This window comes from Neolamprologus multifasciatus, chromosome 12 (assembly GCF_963576455.1).
Source record: "Neolamprologus multifasciatus chromosome 12, fNeoMul1.2, whole genome shotgun sequence".
In the NCBI taxonomy this organism is placed as follows: domain Eukaryota; kingdom Metazoa; phylum Chordata; class Actinopteri; order Cichliformes; family Cichlidae; genus Neolamprologus; species Neolamprologus multifasciatus.
The window spans coordinates 17,982-40,816 of record NC_140450.1 but is presented as its reverse complement, the minus strand read 5'-3'; the positions used below and the strand labels follow the sequence as shown (position 1 = coordinate 40,816).

Here is a 22,835-nt window from a genome sequence, read left to right as displayed (position 1 = left end):
AGTCTGCTCCATCCTGTTATAGTCTGCTCCACCCTGTTATAGTCTGCTCCACCCTGTTATAGTCTGTTCCATCCTGTTATAGTCTGTTCCATCCTGTTATAGTCTGCTCCACCCTGTTATAGTCTGCTCCACCCTGTTATAGTCTGCTCCACCCTGTTATAGTCTGTTCCATCCTGTTATAGTCTGCTCCACCCTGTTATAGTCTGTTCCATCCTGTTATAGTCTGCTCTGAACAGTACCAATAAGCGTTGTGAAAATGTTTGTACCAAGTTGAGAAGACGGGAACATTAAATGCACAAATATGTATGTTTTTAAAACTGCAATTATTTTCCACGCTGTCGGGAAACATGGGTTAAAATAAATTGGTTTTTGTATAATACAGACCTGTGGTATATGTTATTAAATAACTTGTTACAGAGAATAAAACATTATATTACCAAAAGGGACATACTTTGTCTAAAGTCACTATTGATCAATATTTACATGTTTATTTCTGGTCTATATGTAAACGTCCCTAACAGGGTGGAACACAATCAGAGGCCATGTTTAAGAAAACTACCTGTAATTACTATCTTATCTATCCCTGAGCTTCACCATAATGGGTTTCATATAGTTAAACATGTCAGTATTAAAACAAATAATAAAATATAACACAATAGAAAACACATTAATGCATGCTCAATCATCCAGGTATGTCTGTGAAGGTTCTCAGTCATCCAGGTCATCGTCGTCTAAGGAGCTTGCAAAGAAAAGCGTCTGGACTTCTTGAGTTGCTTGAAGACGTTTCACCTCTCATCCGAGAAGCTTCTTCAGTTCTAAGGTCAATTGGTGGGGAGTCCCAGATTTAAAACTCCCACTGGGTTTAAATCTGGCTGCAACCACAGCATTGTAAGATGGTGACAGATGTACCCTTAGGCCCCCTCCTCGATTCAGAGATGGTCTTTCCCTTTTCACGTAAATGAAAGGGAAAGACTCCGCCCTCAAACCAGCGTTCCTCCCTGTCCAGGATGTTACATCCTCATCATTGAAAGAGTGTCCACTGGCCTGTAGGTGTGAACAGACTGCAGAGTCCTGGCCTGACGAGGTGGCTCTTCTGTTGTGCCATCCTCTCAGCCAGGGGTTGTTTGGTTTCCCCGATGTATAAATCCTGGCAATCCTCCTGCACTTAACAGCGTACACTATGTTACACTGTTTGTGTCGGGAGACCCGACCCTTGGGGTGGACCAGTTTTTGGTATTAGTTTAGTTTTTTAGTTCCAGTCATTATGCAAATGTACTGTTTATAAGGTTTGGGGAGGTTTGACTGTCTGCAGTCAGCTGAGACTGAAGACGTCACCTGGATGAGTGACGAAACGTTTCTCCCACTGATGAACAGAATCAACCTTTGGGAATATAAAACATAAATATATATTTTTTAAAAAGGTATGAAAAAGAATCACCATTTATCAATGCTGCAGCTGGGCGAGCGATCAGCAGCTTTGTCAATAATCTTCATCACATTTCTGCATGAAACAGAGAGGACACGTGACTTTATTGATCAGCTGATTTCACCCAGTTTGATCTTCAGACGTATGCACCAGTCAGAGCTCCAAGTGCAGTATGGGTGACGATGTTTTTGTAGAGCTTCATCCGTACAAATTAGAGTCCTTGAGGAGGAGGAGGGGGAGATAAGATAAACCTTTATTATTCAGAGGACGAGGTGGAGAGGACGAGGTGGAGAGGATGAGGTGGAGAGGACGAGGTGGAGAAGACGGGGTGGAGAGGACGGGCTGGAGGGAGAGCAGGGTTGAGGCAGCTCTGTCCCTGCAGAGTTCGGCTGTCTCTGATTTGTCAGGTTAAAGTGACCTGTTGTTGATCTCCTAAAATTATAATGTGATGATCGTCTTAGCGTGCAGGGCCTTATGTGATGTCATAAGATTGTGATGTAATATCCTGTACGACAACGTAAAAAAACATGAAGTTCAGTGAAAGACATTTGGTTGCAATCGCATCGTCCCAGGTGATGTCATTACGGGACATTGTGCCTGGGGGTGGGGTCAGCAGAAAGTGGCGGTGATCAGAGCGAAGGTCAGCAGGTAAAGGTGTGACGCCAGAGAGGAGGCGGAGTCCTCAGCGTTCTCCAGGCAGCCGTTCTTCTTCAGACACACACTCTGCTCGCAGAATAAACCTGAAGGGGCACGTGGCATCATCAAGTTGTTCTGTGACATCATTGCATCTCCCAACCCACCTGCACCACCTGAGCTGTGTTTACCTGTGAAGTTTTCAGGACAGATGCAGCGCAGGAAGTCGACGCAGGTTCCTCCATTCCGACAGACCAAACGCTCACTGTCGCACACGTTTGCTGATGGTGAAAGATCATCGATCACCAATTAGCTCATCGATAAAATGAGGCGCATCATATTCAGCCCCTCTGTGTACCTGTGCAGCCGGCCCCGCCTCCTCTCCAGGTGTATCCAGGTAAACAGGAGTCACAGCGCCTCCCCGTGGCGCCGTCTTTACACTGACAAAGACCCGAGTCCAAGCATCTAGGAGACACGCTGCCGTCTGCGTGGCACTCGCACTCTGAGGACACAACATCCCAAACACGTCACATGTGCAGTGTAAACAGGACGTATTCATGCAGTTTGCACAACGTCAGTCTGACTCTTCCTGCTTCTGACTTCACTCTTACTTTTGTTTGTGTCGCTGTTGCAAATATAAAAATATAAATTCCTGTGCTCTGTCATAGTCTAAGGCCTCACCTGTGGCACTCCAACTGTGTTATTGTTTATTGTGGAGTGGACCATTTTCCCTCTTTGTCATGCTGCTGTAACAGCATGTGGGATCAATAGAGCATCTATCTATTCACTAGCTGGGACCACATCCTCAGGTGGGACAGTGTTACGGCCCCGCCCATATTTTGGATCACGGTGTTTGGACTTTGTTCCGTGTGTCCTGTGCCAAGTGCCTGCTTTAAAAACCCTCTCCAGCAGCAGACCATCCTCGGCTTCATCTTTGATAAACGTCCGTGTGTGAGAATCATTAAGTTTTGTGTGTAGGTTGTAGATACTGCACTGAAGCTGCCTTATTATTTCTGTACTTTTTGCTCTTGTTTATTAAATCAGGGAGTTGGTTTTTGTTTCTCCCAGGGTTTAGGTAGCACCTCCCTTTTTGGAATAGCTTGCTTTGTTTGTTATTTTGGCCTGTGTTCACCCCAGAGTTAAAGTTTTCAGTTTTCCGTAGCAATGAAAGCACCTTAACCTGTAAACTGGCTTCTGGATATGGCTCTGGGGGGCGGGGCGGGGTCACTTTCCTTTTAACCCTCATGTTGCGCTCCTGTATTCCTAGACCAGGACGTAACAGATTGTGTTTTTGTAGATAACAGTGGATGGCGTGAGCATGAATTGAGCTGTGGTTTGGGAACTGGCAGCGGCTCCTGTGCAGATCCCCACATACTGACAAAAATGCGTATGAATAGCTCGTAGTGCCGCAGTGCGGCAGTGGGGTTGGTCATTTATAGACAGGGCGGGGCGTGTGCAGAGGTGTGGTCCTGCTCCTGAAAGATAAATGATCTCCATTCTACCTTCTGGCTCAGATGGGTTACTCACTGTGAGATATCAACATAAACTAATGTGATGACACAACTTCTGACCTGTGGGACATTGTGCTGCCGTTTGATGAGAATGCACTTTGGTATCTTATAAAGTCAGAGCTGTGTGAAGACATCTGAGGAGATGTCTCAGTTTTACATGTTCGTCCTGGTTGTCATAGAAGAGCTCGAGACCAGAGCTACGGTTCAACTTTTAGATGTTTACAGGTTTCTAACTTCACAGTGAGCTGTCTGTGCGTTTGTGTGCATGTTACAGACCAACACAGACGTTCTCGTCAGTCAGCGGCAGCGAGGCGTTTCGGTAGTAACCAAGGCGACAGTACTGACAATTCTGCCCCCGCGTGTTGTGTTTACAGCTCACACATGTGACCACGTTGATGAAGTCGATGTAGCTGCAGCGGTTGGAGTGACCATTACACTCACAGTCTGAAGGAAACACACACACACACACACACACACACACCTGTGTTCAGAGAAGGACCACCCACAGCCCCACCCACACCCCCCGGACATCAAACATAGATTGATGACACAAGATGAACTTTGATGGGGAGACATTGTTTTATTAGTGCTCATCATGGCACGTAGTGAAATAGAGGGGGAGGAGTTAGAGCAATGACCAGTGCTGATAGGAAGGAGTCAATGTCTACTTAAGTTTGTGAAAAAAAAATTCTGGACACCATCAGTGTATCTGGAGGTGGTTAGGGGAGGAGTCTATTTCAGTGCCAGGTCTGTTTGGTGGGTGGGGTCAGGTATAGGGTGGGACCAATGACTGTATAAAACCATAAAACATGGACGACGCGACCCCGCCTCCTCCCATTGTGCAAAAATGAAGCCAAAATATCCCACTTGTGGAGGCTGCCATCTTGCATTTTTGGAGCCAGAGTCTGCGCACTAGTGACTTGAGGTGGAGTGCGCCACGCTCCCGCCCACACACCCGCTGTACATGGCCGGAAACACGCCCCCTACACTTTTTACGTAGCCCGGCTGCTCCAGTTTTTAGCTGGTTTACCGCGACTGACGACTTGTTAAATTAAGGTAAATACAACCATGTCACTGTTATAAAAAAGACACACAGCTCATCATCTTATAGTTCTACAACATCTAAAATCACTCTGTTATTAATTTGTTTGCTAGATTAGCCGCTAGCATACGCACTGTGTTGGAGGCTTGTTGCTAGCTAGTTAGCGATGCTACACACCTGCTACTCTTAATAGTCTGTGTTATTGAAGGATTCAGCACTTCTTAGGTTTTGTTTCCATTTTTAGACAGCGATGAGATCAGCTGCACACTCGACAGAGGCCCAGAGTTACTGTTAATATCAAAAATACAATGCTGTTCTTTGAGATTTTAACATAAGACTGTGAGTGTAATGGATCTAAAACTGTTTAAATCTCTACAGCCTGGTAACATGGAGACTTTAAAAACAGCAGCAGGTTTCAGTAGTGTAGTCTAATTTGTTCTTTTCATTTAATAATAGAGTCCATATTATATCAACAGCTACATTCACCCTGGAGAGAAACTAGTGAGGGAGACCATCAGCACCAAGCTGGGTTTCTGGGTCCAGAGGTTTGGAGAAACTTCTTCCCTTTCTTTCATCACAGCTGTCCTGTGCCAGATGTTCTGTTGACCCGCTGTAAGAGGCATCATTTAAGAAACACCAGGAAGACTGAAGCTCATGGCATTGATCAAGCAGGACTCATGATCTTCACCAGCAGCTCCCTCACAGGGAAATCTTCAGCACTCCTCCGTAGGCCCGCCCCAGGAGATGGATAAACCCAGCATTTCATCAACACTGTGATGAGACCTTTGGTTTGTGTAATGTTATAAATACTCAGATACTCCCCAGAGGCTCCAGACTTTTACATAAAGATATTATATTCAGTCCTGTAGAAAGTTATATATTTAAAAATATGTGATCCTCTCTGGTTACTCTGGTATGAATAACTCTGAATCACTTTATGGTAAATAACACACTATCTGCAAAAAACTGTGAAAGAATTCAAGATCACAAGTTTGTAGTTCAACATACAAGTGACGACCTTTGACCTTCATCAGGTTTTATTTAATTGTGTTAGAGAAAATCTCATATGCTCTTCATGCAGCTGAGTACATCAAGTGTTTAAAACAGAAGCTGTGCAGGTCTGAGATCAGCAGCTTTGTGAAACACCAAACTGAGGTCCTGTTAATGCTGATATATAGTGACACAGTTACATGAGTGATTAATCCTTTTGTTTTTTTTGTCTTTAACTTTATCAATAAAACAGCTGCAGCTTTCACTACAGCACGTGTGGTACTTTAACCTTTCTACTGTTTTCATCAGTTCATTTTACAGTTAACATGTGAACATGTTGGATGATCTGTCTGCTGTCACTGGGTGGTGCTGAGGTCTGAATCTGAGGGCAGCTCCTGTAATCACAAAGACAACAGAACCATCACAAACTGAATTATAAAGTTTATCTCTTACATCTGAAATAAAGCTGATTCTTCTGTCCTCACACACTCAGGATCTGAAGTTCTTCTCTTACATTTTTTTCAGCTCTACAGTTTAATCCATAGTTACAGATTAATGAGGAGTTACTGAAGTACAAGCTTAAAAAAATGGCGTTATTGTCTTTACACATGTGGAGACTGAAAACATGCTGTTGTTTGCACATCTTTAATATTCAGCTCTGCACAGGAGCTGCAGCAGGGTGCAGCCTGTTGCTTTTACAGTATAATACTTGTAATGAAAGTACAGTAACGATAATTAGTGACTGAGCAGCCCGGAGCGTTTCTTTTGATTTCTTTAGTAAATTCATTCACCTGCACGGATTAGCTAAACGAACCCTGACATCTTAGCTAGCTAGGTCTCAGGAGCTAGCTAAGGACGGTAGTTACGGAGTAGCTTACAAACACGTTTAACTTACCGAAACAGTGCAGCGGGGCCTCGGGTCCTTCTGTCGGGTAGTCCAGTTTACTGAAGAACACCTCAGGCTGTCAGGTTAAAACACTCGGTCGTGTTTTCGTAGCGTAAACGCTGGGCGTCCTCTCAGAGCCTACGCTCTATCTGCTATTCCCGAACAGAGATACGCAAGTTTCTCCGTGACTGCAGCTGCCAGTCAAAGCTGTTATGATGACGTTTCACCCCAATTTAACATCACCGCGGTAGGAATTAGAATCAAACCTATGGGAAAGGAGACTGCTTGGACATAAATGAGCAACTATTGAAAACAAAAGAAAGAATCTTTGGAAAAAAATTATCTGAGGAGAATTAATTTATTTTAGTCTGACCCCAGTCCCATCCGCTAACATGGAGGAGGCGGGGTTTATGACCTATACTGCAGCCAGACACCAGGGGGCGATAGAGACGTTTTGGCTTCATTTTTGGGGAGCTGACGCTCGTCCATGTTTTCTACAGTCAATGGGTGGAACAGAGGTCTTACCCTGGAAGCTCACATAGGCAATTTTGGACAGCTGACTGAACTTTGGTCCTCCTGGAATCAGGATCTTCTGGGTTGCTTCAGACACAAAACCAGGTGCGTAACCAGTAAGCATGGCAATATGAAGTCAGGGTCACCACTGCATGATCTACCAATCAGGGATCAGCACAACGTTTACTGGATCTATTCATCCTGTTAGGATTTTTACCATGAGGGTTACATTACTACTACCTGCCAGTAGGTGGCAGTATGGCAGTACAGTGACTGCATTCTGTACCTTTCTTCTCATAGCCTTTGTCCTCTTTCTCCTTCTCTCCTTCGGCTTTAGATTTTTCATTAGTTTCCTCTTTGGCTTCAGGCACTGCTTGGTTCAAAAAGGAAATAAAATACTTAATTTGTATGAGAATTTTGATGTTTTCTGTTTACATTTCTTCTAAAACACACTAAAAACCTGCCATTAATGCTTCAATAGAAAATGGTTTCAAAATTTGCATAAACCTACAATCCGCCCAGTGTCAGTAATCTGACCAATCATGCCATGATGGAGAAATCTCTAAAGGTTCCACTTAATCACTGAAACTTTCAGCCATGGAAACAGTACCTTCCCCTTGGGCAAGATACTAACCCCAAGTTGCTCCATCAGAGTATGAATTTGTGTGCATGTACTTAGAAAGCACTAAGTTTAGAGTCAGTGCTTGTGAGAATGGGTGTGATTGGGTGAATGTGACATGTTGTATAGAGCGCTTTGAGTACTCCGGGAAAGTAGAAAAGCGCTATATAAGAATCAGTCCATTTACCATGGATGGATGGGTTGATGGGTTGATGGATGGAGTAATCTATTAACAACAAGGATACTTTCTACACTAATATCTGTTGACTGTGAATCCTAATCTGTTGTTTTTGTACCTTTTTCCTTTGTTGCCTCTCTTGTCATTTCTTGTTTCGAGTCTGTCTTTTCCTCAAACTTCAACCCTCCTGATGGTTCAACAGATTCCTCTCCAGAAGACGTTCTTTCCTTTTTGTTTGCTGTAGAATCTACTGCAGGATTCTCACTGCCTGGATCCACTTTTGGATCCACATTAGGAATGTTTCTGTATGGCACAGAAGAATCTGGACCACTTGATTCAGATTTTTCATTTCCTGTCTCTCCTCTGTCTTGCTTTACTGCAAAAGATTCCTGTCCAGCATTGATAGAATTAGATCCAGGCGTTTCAATATTGTCACTTGAAACATTGCCAGGTTCAACCACAGGCATGGGCTGAGAATCGGATCCTGAATCTTGTCCAGGGCCAACTGACTTTGGGTTTTCTGGAACTGGGAAGGTAAAGTCAACAGGTGCTAAATCACCAGCAGGGTCAGACTGATCTATAGTAGCGGACTTTGTGTCTGATACAGGACCACCTCCATAGGGAGGCAACACGGAGTCCACAGGAATATCTGGAGCTGGAGGGGTAGCATCAGGAGGACGTATTTCTGGAGATGCCCCATCAGGAGAAGGTACATCAGAAGGAGAAAAATCTACTGAAGTATCTGGTGTCTTAGTGGATGGCCCATCTGGAAGTACATCTGGAGAAGGTGGATCAGGAAAAGGTAGGTCAGGAGGAGGTGTATCGGGAGGAAATACATTACGAGAAGGCGGGTCGGGAAGAGGTACATCAGGAGCAGGTATGTCAGGAGGTGGTCCTTCCAGAGAGAGATCAGGACGAGGAAGTTCTTGAGTAGGTACCTCAAGGAAAGATATATCAGTAGGAGCTCCATCAGGAGCTGGAACATTGAGGGAAGATAAAGCAGGAGGAGATGGTGCATCTGGAAACAGTACATTGGGGGTTGGAACAAAAGGAACTATTTCATCAGGAGTGAGTGTATCTGGAGATGATAGATCAAGAGGGGGCATTTCTGGTAGCTGTACATTATTAGTAAGTGTAACCGGAGATGATGCATCAGGAGAAAGTGTATCCGGAGATAGTACATCCAGTAAAACATCAGGAGAAATTACATCAGGAAGGGCTTCATTAAGAGCAGAAGGTATATCCACAGAGGGAGCTTCCAGTGGTAGATCTGGAGGAGGTACAGCCAGAGGAGGTATATCAGGACGAAGAGAAATTCCATCACGTTTTGTTGTAAAGAGAGTATCTCCAGCCTGACTGATACGAACAGATCCAGTGGGGAGAAAGTCTTCAGATTGAGACCCGTCACCTGGGGAAAACGTTTCTGGGATGGTTGTTAGAGGCAGAATTCCAGCTGATGGTGTTGCGACAGTAGGTGACACAGCACTGGTCACCACCTTCGATATATCAGTCCCAAGCACACCAAAGTCTGAAGTGGAGTTATAGGGTGGACCCAGTGGGTCAGAGATAGACCCTCCAGTGTCAGTACTGCTGCCTTGGACAGTGGGGGTGGTACTGGTAGGACGGCTGGTGGTACTGTCTAGTACTCTGGGAGGTGGTTTTTCTCCAGTCTTCAGACGTGGAGTGTTGGGTGGAGCTGTGTCTGTGGTAGGTCCAGCTGTACTGAATGAGTCTGTAAAGGCAACAGAACCTGTAGTACTAATAGTACTACGGACAGCAGTAAGAACTACTGTACCAGTTGTGAGTGTTGAGGTAGAGTCAATAGCAGTTAAAGGAAGGTCAGCTGAATCCTTACTACTAGTAAAGTAAGTCACAGTACTAGAGTCAGTCATGTATGTACTGGTACTTGAATTGCCTCCAGTATTAGTAGAACTATCAGCTGAAACCATAAGAGGACCCTCTGTGCTGTTATCAGACATTAATGTGTACATGAATGTAGTCAAAGGAATGTCTTTAGGAGAAGTTGGGTCATTCAAAGTCTTATCAGTCATGCGGTTAGTAGTACTCAAAGCTGTATTACTATCAGTTTTAGTAGTACTGTCAGTTACAGTATAAGTGGCTGTAGTACTGTCACTGCTAGTTGTAGTAGTAGTACTGTCAGTTACAGTATAAGTGGCTGTAGTACTGTCACTGCTAGTTGTAGTAGTAGTACTGTCAGTTACAGTATAAGTGGCTGTACTACTGTCACTGATTGTTGTAGTAGTAGTACTGTCAGCTGGGGTACCAAAGTCAGTTTTAGTAGGAACAGTAGCTGTAGTAGTTCTGTCAGTTGTAGCTGTAGTAATGCCAACAGCAGTATTTGTGTCGGTTGGCGTCCTGCTCTCAGGTACAGCAGTAATAGTAGCAGTAGTAGTACTGTCAGTCACTCCATCTGATGTGGCAGGTCTATCAGATGCTTCAGAGTTAGAGTCACCACCTGCTGTCAGAGAAGAAGAGTTACGTCTCTTTAGTAATCTTTTCTCTACAGTCTGCAGAACAGGGTACTGGGGCTTTCCAGTCTAATTCTCTGGCTGTAAAAATAAACTGGTGAGCTGTGTGTGTCCCACCATGAAGCCAGACCAGAAAAAAGAATGAAAACAAGATCTTTTTACAGCTAAGAGACTCCAGGGAGGTTTTAATGAAAGGGAGTGCAATAAATGAACATATTCATAACAGCCACGCAGATGGTCAGGCTGACAGACTCCAGAGTAAACCACCTGCTCTCAAAGGCCTCCCTGGACACCAAAACCTGGTCTTAGTGGAACTGCAATCAACCCCCATCCCTCATGCAATCCCTAACCAACAACAGAAACCATTTGAGTCATTAATCTTCTAGTCTTGATGCTTATTTTCTTCAAGTCCTATCTTTAAATCTGAGACTAAACCTCCTTCTCAGCACCCCAAATCTCAACATGTTTATACCTGTCCCCTAACAGTCTGAACAGCAGCGCTATTTTAGAAATTATACAGATTTGTTTACACCATCAACAGGTCAACATTGTACAATGAACCACAGCTCAGAGGCTCCTTTTGCAACTGAACCTGGATCTCAAGGTTCGTACAGTTTGGGTTTTATGCATCTAGCTCATCCTCAGTCACCTGATCTCTGCCATGGCTCATCAGCAGTCAACAGATATGGGGTTATTATCTCTGGTCCTGCCTGCTTAGGGTGCTGAGGCCATAACACTGGGTTTAGTTTGGAGTCTGTTGCACCCCCTCCAGCCACATCTCATCTCCTGTGATTGTAAGAAACACCCGGTCTGTGTCCTGCAGAGGCTTTATGGACACTAACAATTTCTAATGCAGCTAAATCCACAGACTGCTGGACAAATCCTCTCTTTAGCCCAGACTGTTTCCACCCTGTGCTTTAGTCTCAGAAACTTTGAATCACGTTTGTCCAGAAATCTGAGAATTCAGCTGCTGACTCCTCGGATCTAAAAAAGTCAGTCACTAGCTGATCTACTGATCTATATAGCTTATCTGCTGATCTTCTATTCAGCCAGGGTTGCATCTCCTAGGATGAGTGTGTGTGTGACAACTAGCAACTTAAAACAACTTACACAGACTAAGAGCATGAGCGGCTCATCTGTTAACTACATAATTAACATCCCAGTTTTCCTTGTAGACTGCTATCATGTGACTGACGGGGAAGATGTAATGTGAAGTGAATTCAGCTGCTAAAAGCTCACCTTAGACAAGCTGCACAGAAACACACAGTTGCTTACAAGTGTAAAGTGCCATGATGCAACACAGACAGGTGAGCAGACAGACAGTTAAGGCAGCTAATCAGCTGAGCTGTACTTACTGGCTGCAGGTTCTGTTGCTTCACCTGAGAAGGACATGAATGGAAACAGGTATAGCGTTTATATTGCTCTTTGCAGGTGCGTGTCTGTGTGCATGTGTAGCTACATACAGGCATTGGCAGTGCCTTTGGGCAGGGGCAGGTATGATCCTGGTCTCCAGGTGCGAGATGTGAACTCTCGGCTGCAGCTCTGACAGTCCTGTCCAGCCGTATTGTGGTCACATTCACACTGCAGTGTCGCATCGCGCAGCGCACACTGAGATGCATGCAGGTTGCACTTACACCTGAGAATCACACACAAAGAAGGGCTTAGCTTCACCTGAACTTTTACCAACTCATATGAAACCTCCTCCTGAAACTAAACCACTAAGATGGACGCTGCTCCTTAAACCTGCATTCTTTCTAATGTCCAGCAGGGCGTGACTCCTCTTGGCTGTGAAGGAGTCTGACTGGACAGAAGTGTACGAGCCTTGAGCAGTGAGTACTTTCAGGTCTGACTGAATACAACAGTTTGTCCTGCTCGAAGCAGGCCAGGATTTAGGGCGGGGCTACAGTGGGACTGGTTGAGTTGCTTGTCATGTCAAGATGGTGACAGTGTTCAGCTTGACCATGGATCATCTGTGTATGTCTAAACTTGCTGAAAACCCCCTGATGTCAGGTAAGCTTTTAAAGAAAATTCTTCTGAATGTAGTCCAATTTCTTTCCAAAATCTCAAATCCTAATCCTCTTAAACTGGCCTCCCTGCTCTGTTCTGCCCCCCTACATGACTTTTTGTGATTGGCTGTAATGTTGGGGAACGCCTGATGATGATGGCTGGCTTTTGGCTCGTCTTGGTTGTAATATAGAGGTTGGTTAACTGGTTTTGGCATTGAAATGGTACGTTAGTGTTTGTTTGTGGTTGTTTAGTTTGTTACCCAGTAGGGATGTTGGTCTTTGCAGGGCAAGGACGTGTTTGTCTCATTTGTGAATGTAGCCAGTTGTTGCTGAGTTATAGTTCGATTATGGTAGGTCTTTGTTGGTTACCTGGCAAAAACATCAATGTTGGAAATAGCATAGAAGTATTTCAGCAGGTTGTCTCTCTGGACGTAGGTTCCTCCCAGTGCTGGGCGGAGGAGCCTCAGTCGGAGGTTGGTGAAAGTGAAGAAATCTCTGAGTCCCTTTGTGGTCTCCATCCGAGTGTACAGAGCGTCCATGTTGATCAGCTTTGGACCAGCAAACACCCCGAACCGAGCTCGCACCTCAAACACCACAGATTTCTCTTCCTGTTGGTGAGGAGAAGTTTCAGATAACCACAAATAAATATAAGCTGTACAAATGTGTTCTGCATACTGTGCAGGACCAGCATCAGGGTCCAGTTACAGACCTTAGCGCCGACCCAGCGGGAGTACTGCTCGGTGCAGATGACCCGGGTAATGTTACTTGGTGCTAAATCAGAGACTCGTTTGGGCGACATGCCGAACGCCTCGAGACAGTCGTCGGCATAATACTGATACGGCTGCCAAGTGACACCTGAAACACAAACGCTGATTATTTGACAGTTCACGGTGTTTGTGACTTCCTGTTTCCTGGTTTCAGAATCATCTCCAGACAAAATCCATCTGTAAAAGCTTCATAAATGACTTTGTTTCACCCACATCCACGGATCAGAGGAGACAAGGGTTTCTGAATGATACCCCTCAGACTCTGCTCTCAGCTAATTACTCTTCAGTGACGTTGATCAGCAGAATGTTTCAGGGAAATCTCTCAAACATTAGTCAGAACAGGTGTTTAACAGGTTTCCAGTCACCTTTGTCGATGGATTTCTCCAGCACCATGCTGGTTGGACGGCCATATTCGAAGGTAACAACAATGTCATCGACCACCTCCAGACTCTTGTTCCAGGTAAGGGTGATGTTGGCCAATAGGGGCTCAGGAAACCTGGACCATGTGATTGTCTGCCAGTAAGTGATGAGCCCACCCCTCTCCCTGTCTCCCATGAGCTGAGGAGGGTGAGACAGGTCTGGGCTAGAGGCGTCGCACTCATCGCTGCACAGGTACGGGTTCTCCTGAGGAAAGACCACATTGAGCACCAATATTTGATAAAACACGAACACGGGCTGTAAGTTTATAAGCAATCAAGAATGTCATTGTCACATTAACATCTGTAGCTCCTGTAACTCCTGAAAAATTGAAAGAATTCCAACGCCTCTTCAAAGCAGCGACTCTGCACATTTCAGTGATATTACAGTCGTTATAATCCCAGGCATGGTGTTGCAGGAGCCCCTCGAAGACAAAGGTTGATTGAGAGAAAAGAGGGTGAGTGTGATGGAAGTCCACAGAAAACAGACATTTTATCAGGAATTTGTGTTCTTTTTACTTTTACCTCATACATTATACATGCTTCCCTTAGGCAGCATCATTAGAAGACATAGCATACATTTACACTGCTATGCAGATGACACCCAGCTCTATCTGTCCATGAAGCCAGATAACACACACCAATGAGTTAAACTGCAGGAATGTCTTAAAGACATAAAGACCTGGATGGCCGCTAACTTTCTGCTTCTTAATTCAGATCAAACTGAGGTCATTGTACTCGGCGCTGAAAAGCTTAGAAATATGGTATCTAACCAGATTCTTACTCTGGATGGCATTACCTTGGCCTCCAGTAACAGTGTGAGGAACCTTGGAGTCATTTTTGACCAGGACATGTCCTTCAACGCACATATTAAACAAATATGTAAGACTGCTTTCTTCCATTTGTGCAACATCTCTAAAGTTAGAAATATCCTGTCTCAGAGTGACGCTGAAAAACTAGTTCATGCATTTATTACTTCCAGGCTGGACGACTGTAATTCATTATTATCAGGAAGTCCTAAAAACTCCCTGAAAAGCCTTCAGTTACAGTTTTTCTCCATTGGTTTGGCTCATTTTTTTAAACAGAAATTACATTCTTAAAACTCTAAGATCATTTGGCAAAACACTCTTACAGTTTAGCACAACACTATAGCTCACCTGCAAAAGCTCATATCTCTTCCAAAACTGTTCACTCAGGCTTCAATCTAAATCCCTTTCTCATTTAAACAGTCAGTGTCTCCAAAATGGCAAAGATCCTTCTCAATAGCTTTGGCTCATTCCTCGACACAGATCGGACATTCTCATCATTCTTGGTGCTTTTGTCAAAATAAACCTGGATGGTTGATCACAACAACATGGTCCACCTGCAAAAGCTCATATCTCCCCTAAAACAGTTCACTCATGTGTCAAAACTACATTTCTTTCTAATCTGAATAGTCAGTGCCCCCAAAATGCATCATCCCTTTGGCATTGTGTGAGTACTGCCATACAAAATGTTTAGATGTTTTGTCACTATGGCAGAGGACCAACAATATACCACAGAAAAGAGTAGCCTCCAAGGTTTGACATCACAGATTGCACTCACACTACCAAGGAAATGATAACCATTTTTTATTCACATGCAAAAGAAAGTTTCATACATATGTAAAAAGAAAATGTACATTACAGTAGTAAATTGTATGAACACAAAATCAAAAAACAAGGACTTATTCAGTGGTCGCTGTACTCATTCTCCCGCTGCACAGTGACTGGAATACTTCTCTAAACTGTATAAATTATGTAATTCCATAGTTTACAGTAATTTGTACAATATACTTCTTGTCATATTTAGTATCAAAACATTCCACTAGTCCTCTCCACCTGCTAGTATAGACCTACCGCTGTAGGCAGATGCACACAAAATCTCTACAGTAAGTTATACATTTTTTGCCTCACGCACAGTGCCCTGTCCTATACAACATATAATTCCATCATAGATTACATAGAGTACATGCCTGTTTTCCCTGCGAAAGGTTTGGATAATGGAGGAGACTGTAGAGCAAGGCACATTAGGCCTCATGTCATAAATCATGGCCTCATGTCATAAACCATGAGGCCATGGTTTATGACATGGTCTATAATCGTGGCCCGAATTTCATTCGGGACAGCACAGTGTCTTCGCGCTCCTCGGCCTCCTCTTCCCCCTATACCTCCACCACGCATTCTCAGTCCTCCTCTTCTTCTTCTTCTTCCTCCTCTTCCTTGAGGAAGAACTTCCCCTTGTCTGTTTGCTTGGCCTTGTCTATCCATGTTCAGAGATCGGACTGGCTCTGGTCAAGCTCTATATATCTGTGTTTGGCAGCACACAAACATGGAACACACCTGTGTGTGACACCTAGTTTCACCTGACTGTCAATGACTGTCATCAGTTTATCAAATATTCAAAGAAATTCATATATGGTATTCATGGTATTATGTTCTTGACCAATTTTGACAATTGAACAGACGGTTGTGCATGCGAGTACTTATACAATGAAATCATGCTGACATGTTTTGGAGAGAATGATCATTAGACTGAGAATCAACTAATCAGTTTAGATCTACAAGATCTATTCATTTGGAAAATGTGCTACATGTGGGCTAACTGTATAACTGTAGGCTACTTGTACTTAATCATTTGCAAAGATGCACTGAGACAATTGAGACATGTACTAACGCATTTGCCATTTGATAAAATGAATGAGAAATGCCATTCTGTTGTGAACATTTGCCAAGAGGTTTGGAGGTTTGTCCATGTTATTTTGAGAATGTAATTTCTGTTTCAAGAAATGAGCCAAACCAATGGAGAAAAACTGTAATCCAAAATGCTGCAGCAAGAGTCCTGACAGGGACTAGAAAGAGAGAGCAGATTTCTCCTGTTTTGGCTTCCTGTTAAATCCAGAATTCAAAATCCTGCTCCTCACATACAAGGTCTTAAATAATCAGGCCCCATCTTATCTTAATGACCTCATCATGCCTTCCTACTGTACTTTTAAGATTAGGCTTCAAACTTAAACATATAGTTAGGGCTGGATCAGCTGACCCTGAATCTTCCTTTGGTTATGCTGTAATAGGCGTAATTATGCTTGCCAGATGCGCAATCCAGCTCAACTGGCTCCTTTCGATGTGGAGCAGCAGCTCTGCTCTGAGTCCCTCCCGGATGGCTGAACTCCTCACCCTATCTGTAAGGGAGAGGCCAGCCCCCCTGAAAGCTCATTTCTGCTTCTTTATTTGAACTCTTGTTCTTTCAGTCACTACCCATAGCCCATGAACATAGGTGAGGGTAGGGAAATCGAGAGCTTTGCTTTTACGCACAGACGTAAATATGCCTAAAAGCCTGAAACACTCCAAACCATCAGCTCAGCTTAACAACAAACTTTGTTGCTTGTAGTAAGACACATTTTTGTGTGTGGCTTGCAGTTTAAAACTCCAGCATTATTATTACCGAGTTGGAGAAATGTCGAAACCTCCCCTTCTCGTTCCAAATAATCGAACACTCCTAGGACCGATTGTCACAAACGCATCATAAAATAAGACGTGCATTTTCCATTAAAGTGGCTGCTGCAACCTTCATGTTTGTGCAATCATTATTCCCACAGGTTGCTCCATCACCAGTCACACCATTAAGAGCTGACACTGTGCCTCTTTAGTAAATACAGACAGCAGCTGTTTAATAAAAGATTTGCTGTTACACACCACATGTCTGTGAAGGTTCTCAGTCCTCCAGGTCATCGTAGTCTAAGGAGCTTGCAAAGAAAAGCGTCTGGACTTCTTTAAGTTGCTTGAAGACGTTTCATCCGAGAAGCTTCTTCAGTTCTAAGGTCAAAGGTGGAGAGTCCCAGATTTAAACCCAGTGGGAGTTTCCCCCCACAGAGGGACGTTGACCCCCTGATGATCCTCTAATCGCCTGAGCCGAGGTGTGAAACTGGGTGTGGGTCACAATCAGCCAGGGTTTCAGGTGAGCTCGTTGTGAAACCTGGCCCCACCTTATCATGTGATGTCCTGAGGTCAGATGGCCCAGGATGTGAGTGGGCTTTAAGGCGTCTGGGAGGGATCTTAGAACTGGATTATAGATGGCAGACAGTTGGTGTCGTAAACCACCGCCTCTGTTCAAAGATGGTCGCTCACAGTGGACATAGACGGCTTCTTTCACTCCTCTGGGACTCTCCACCATTTGACCTTAGAACTGAAGAAGCTTCTCGTACGAGAGGTGAAACGTCTTCAAGTAACTCAAAGAAGTCCAGACGCTTTTCTTTCCAAGCTCGTTACAGACCATAGATGAACTGAGATTAAAAAATGTGCTGTTCGAGGTAGTCAGAGTGGACTGAGATGAGGAAAGACCCTAACTTCAGCGCAGAAGTGCTAGTATTAATGGTGAACATGGACCAGCACCGGTGTGGCTTTTCATGGCCAGTGTTTGTAGTTTTATTGTTGCGGGTGCTTCCTGATTTGGTCTGACATGCTGTTTGTAGGCGGTTAATACCGATGACGTTTGCAAACACAAACTGTGCGGTGTTCTCACAGCTTCTGTTTGCCTGTGTTTAATTAATGTTGACCTTTAACCTTGGCCTCATACTTACACATACTTTGTGTAGTCATTAAAGGTCAGTATGCTGTACCTTTACAGAGACTCTAACATGTGCAGAGAGGGATTAACACTGATGCTAATGTGATTAGGGTTTGAGGTTTATCCTTTAACTCCAGCTGCCGTGTGCAGGAGAAGTGGCTTTAACTAACCAGCACTAACTAATCACACGAAGAGGGCCGAAAGCCTGAAATACATGCTGAAGGAGATGTGTTAGACTCGTTCCTGTCAGATGATCATGAAAGTGTTTAAATTTTCATGTAGTTTCCACCAAAATATCCAAACTCAGAGTCCAACATCAGATAACTAGGAAACATTTGGAAGGACCCTGGTCTTGTTAGAAGAGACGGCATCCATCCTGCTGTGGATGGAGCAGCTCCCACCAAATTTATCAACCCCCCCAAAACGTGACTATCCCGAGTTGGGACCAGGAAGCAGAGGTGCAGTCTTACAGGCCTCTCTGGAGTTTTAAGGAATTGGGTAAACTGTTCGATCTGTCGCTAACTTTCTTGGTCACCTGACTAGATGTAGTTTTTGACATCAGCACCAGTGACAACGACAGAAGTAAACTCACTACTACGTCTCAGTAATATCACCTAATTTGTTCCAAATAAAAGGTTTTTTAAAATGAATCCTTGTGTATTTAGTTGTCAGCGTGACCACAATGTAATATAAGCCAATTAGACTCCAAAGTTAACTGACTGTTATTCCAAATGTAATGAATAACTTTAAGGAAGTTACAAACAATACTGAGTTCAACTAAGAATGTCAAAAACATCAAACCTACATTCAAATTGACCAGTTTATAGAAAACCCTGACGAAGCATGCCAGAGCTCCTCGGGCCGCTCACTCCAGAGCTGAGTGTGAAAAACAGCCAACACTCGATCACCTGGGTGAGTCAAATCTGCAGAGCAGCAAGCTGGAGCAACATGTTCAGGGTTCCTGGAAAGTTTGGATTGCAAAGCGTATTAATTCCCGTTAACAGACTGTTACAGTAGTCTGACTCAAAGCACGTGTGGTGGTCTGAATGTAAACTCATTATTGATCCTGTGTGATGTCATTGAATGTTGGGGGAGTGTAGATACCTGCACAGATAGCAGGTATCTACACTCCACTCTTCACTTTAAAAACTGTAAACAGCTCCGTCGACACTTTGAACCAGTTGAGCATGTCAACTAAACACTAGCATGAGTTGTTCCCACACTTCATAGCTGATTTCAGATCAGTGAGTCATGCAAGTCTCAGGAGGAAGCTGGCGAAAAGCCGTGCAGGTACAGCCGGGATTCAAACCAGGAACCTTCTTGCTTGGAGGCATAACCACTGTTCCACCCAATGTGATTACAGCTGAGTCTGTTTTTCAGTGGAGCCAGTGTCCATCTGCTGCACAGTCTGAACGTCCAGGTTCCTGTTCTGATCACGTTACTGCACCTGTGTAACCCACTGAACTTAGCGTGTTTCACGTATGTTGTGAGACGCTTCCTGTCCCGACTCTCGGGGTCTTTTCACTGACACAAATGAAATCAATTAGCATTTTAGTCTTTGCTTCATTACAGCTGTTACATTTATCAATAATTCAGGCAGGACTTCAGCTTCCCAAAGGAACAATTAGAGAGCCAGCGGGATCACCGTGTCCTCTGTGTGTTTGCGGAGGGGTCCCAAACTGTGGCTCGAGGCGCCTGCAGGAGGTCATACAATGACTTGGCAGGTGATCGTCTACTCTTCCTTGTTTTGGTGAAAGATAACGAGCTGCTCACGTTTAAAATGAGTGAAACACCAACAATTTAAATGTAGTCGGAGAACTTTAAAATAATTTCATCAGCAAACAATTCAGATGCTGCTGCACCAATCACGAGCTCTGTGTGAAGTGAAACCTGTGGACGGAGTTCATCTGACAAACTGAAGTTTGTGAAAATGATGAAGAGAGCAGAGTAAGGAGCTACAATGTCTGTCTGTGACACAGGCGACAGGAAGTCGGCTCAGAGTCACCTGTGTGTTCAGGTTTGTGATCAGGTGTGTGTGTTCAGGTTTGTGATCAGGTGTGTGTGTTCAGGTGCGTCAGACTGACCAGTGTACAGAATCTCTCAGGTGGGTTTCCGCAGGTGATCCCAGGGGGGTCAACTCTGATCTGCATCACCTCCTTCATGTTGGTTGGGGGGCGGCTGACAGGCGTAAAACTCAGGCCCCGCCTTTGAGCCACGCAGAGATCGACAGACATCAAACTGACACCGTCCACACGGCAGCAGGAGGGCGAGGAGGGCGAGGGCGTGTGAGAGGGACATGATGAACTGTCAGGCAAACAGGAAGTTCAGCTGAAGGTCATGCCATAGTTACAGCTTTGCCAGGCCTACTTCAAACAGGTGGCTACCATGGCAACCATCTGCTTTCTGTGTGGTTGTCATGGTGTGCTAAAGGTTTTGCTCGCCGCCCACAGGCCTGCAGTGGAAGAACAGAAACAGAGCATCAAATGTTGAGTACGATGTGAACTTGAACCAAACATGTTCGCAGACAGGAAACAATCTGCTCAAAATGACCTCACTTCCTGTTTGCAGCTGCCACCTTTGGGCACAGGCTTGTGTTGTCTCTGGAAGCTCGCCTGTGCATTCACACCAATTATTCATAAATATTTTCTACGTTGTTGCCTTCAGCCGAGAGCTTTCACGTGTTTTACTCCTTTAATAAAGGAGGCGCTGCTTTTGTTCGGCCTGGAAACGTAAGGAGCAACGCACAGTACAGGAAGCTGCACGAATCGGTCACAGAGCTGAGCTGGAACCAGGCGCCCCTTCATTATGGACAAACTGTGAAGAAGTCAGAGACCGGGCAGGCCATTTCTCCCAGTCACATCTCACTGTTACTGGTCATGTGACCGTTGAAGACTCCCAGCAGGACAACCGAACCCTACAGGACCTGAGTACTCTGAGCTGTGATTGGACAAGTCCGCACAAACCCCAGTCGAGACCTGTTCTCCCACCCAAACACGCAGGGAAGCAAGGCTCACATCCACCAGAGAAACGCCGTGAACCTTGGGGATAGAAGAAGACCCGCTCCCCCTCGCCCACCACCTGTCACTGCGGACAGCTGCAAACCGGGGCAGTATCCAGCCCCGCCTTCCTGGAGTCCAGTTCCACAGCTGGAGCCGAGCATTGTGCCATCTCTCAGCCTCAGGCAGGGAAGTACCACAACCCACAGACAACGACCCCCCCCCCCCCCCCTCCAAAGTGACGATCTTTGTCGCCAAGTTTTTCCTACCAGTATAAACACCCTAACCAGCGGCGACCCTGAAGCACTGACCAGCTACTGAAAGCATCCAGATGTTTGTGACCTGCCGGTTTACCTGAAGCCTTTAATCAGCCGTCATCATGCAGGAGCAGGTGTGTAGATGTTGCTCAGCGTCCTGCAGCCTCTGGAGAAATAAAGTGAGACGGTCCGAGCTCGGCTCAGAGTCTGTGTTTGTGAGATGGCAGAGATGATTAAACTGAGACGCTCGGTCCTCCGACTCTTCCTCTTTATTAAAATCTTCCTGCTGATGAAACCGGAGCGGGATCCATGCCTGACACACGCTCAGCGTCCACTTCATTAGGAACACCTCCTCACTAATGTCTCGTTTACTTTCAGAAAATCATCATTTTATCACCTGAAGCTTTCAGATCAGTTTTCACCTGAGACACCTTCGTACACACCTGCTCAGGTTATTTCATCCGTGTGTCTGTCTGGAAGCACACCTGTCTGTGTGACAGTCACCTGTCTGTGTGACAGTCACTCACCTGTCTGTGTGACAGTCACTCACCTGTCTGTCTTCAAGTTGATTCTTGATGAGCTGATTAAACGGGCGATCAAACATTCCTCCTCCTCAGCTCCTCTCTTCTTACTGTATTTCCTTTTGTTCTCTTCCTCTTCTCGTTAATCCTCCTCTTCCTCAGCGAGCCTCCTTCTGTTTCTCCTCTAATCCCTCTCCTCGTCCCCTCTTCTTTTCTCTCTCAGAGATCTGTCGCTCTGATGGCTCAGCCCTCCCTCTCGCTCTCTCTCTCTGGATCAGGTGGTAAAACGGTTCATCTGACGGTTGATAGCGAGGGGTGAATAACCCCGCTCGTCACATGACTGGCATCTGATCCTGACAGGAAACAAACTTTTTTCCTCTGAGAGTTAAATGATATTCTGCACCTGCTCAGGTAAACAAAGGTGTCAGTCACAAATAAATGAAATGGCCAGGAATGGGTCGATGGGCGGAGACCACGCCCCCCGGTCTGACAGGAGGTGGAGTCTTTGAGCTGATGATGTGGTGGTTCTAGTTCAGGTCCACCTGCAGCTCTGTGAGAGCCTTTTAGCCAAACGTTACATCGCTGCTCAGTAAAAAGATCCCTGATGATTAAATTATAAAATATATGCAACAAATGTATGATTGGAGCATTACAGCAAAAACGACCATCAGGGTCAGATCCTGATGGAAACTTCCTATAATCTCAGGAATCTTTCTGCTTTTACTGGCTAGTTTGAAGAGAATTTTTAGAGCTACGCTTCCTTTGCATCACTGCTGTGCGGTCGGCTCCTTAGGACTGCCACATGTTTTAGTTTATAATATCTGAGACCTCTGAGGCTTCGCCCAGCAGGAATGCATCCCAAGCCCACCCTGTGCTTCCAGCACACCTGGATCAAGGCCACTGTCCTGCAGCGAGGCTCCACATATGAGCACACGGCGTCCTGCACCACCTCGGCTCCGTCCAGTCCATTCTGACTCCACACCTAACCCCACCCTGCTCCT

General features: G+C 45.0%; 1 protein-coding gene across 1 annotated transcript; it reads right to left on the bottom strand.

Annotated features, from left to right (window-relative positions):
• Positions 1-90: 90 nt before the first annotated feature.
• Positions 91-22,505, bottom strand: ntng2a (netrin g2a). Its single transcript, XM_085180787.1, is given in 15 exon segments — positions 91-2,166; positions 2,251-2,340; positions 2,418-2,561; positions 3,847-4,014; positions 7,014-7,088; positions 7,288-7,371; positions 7,917-10,277; positions 11,643-11,666; positions 11,751-11,923; positions 12,663-12,901; positions 13,003-13,148; positions 13,426-13,684; positions 20,145-20,234; positions 20,236-20,512; positions 21,864-22,505. Coding segments are annotated over 14 exon segments (4,107 nt in total). The 5' UTR covers positions 20,359-20,512; positions 21,864-22,505; the 3' UTR covers positions 91-2,035.
• Between the last annotated feature and the right edge of the window lie 330 nt (positions 22,506-22,835).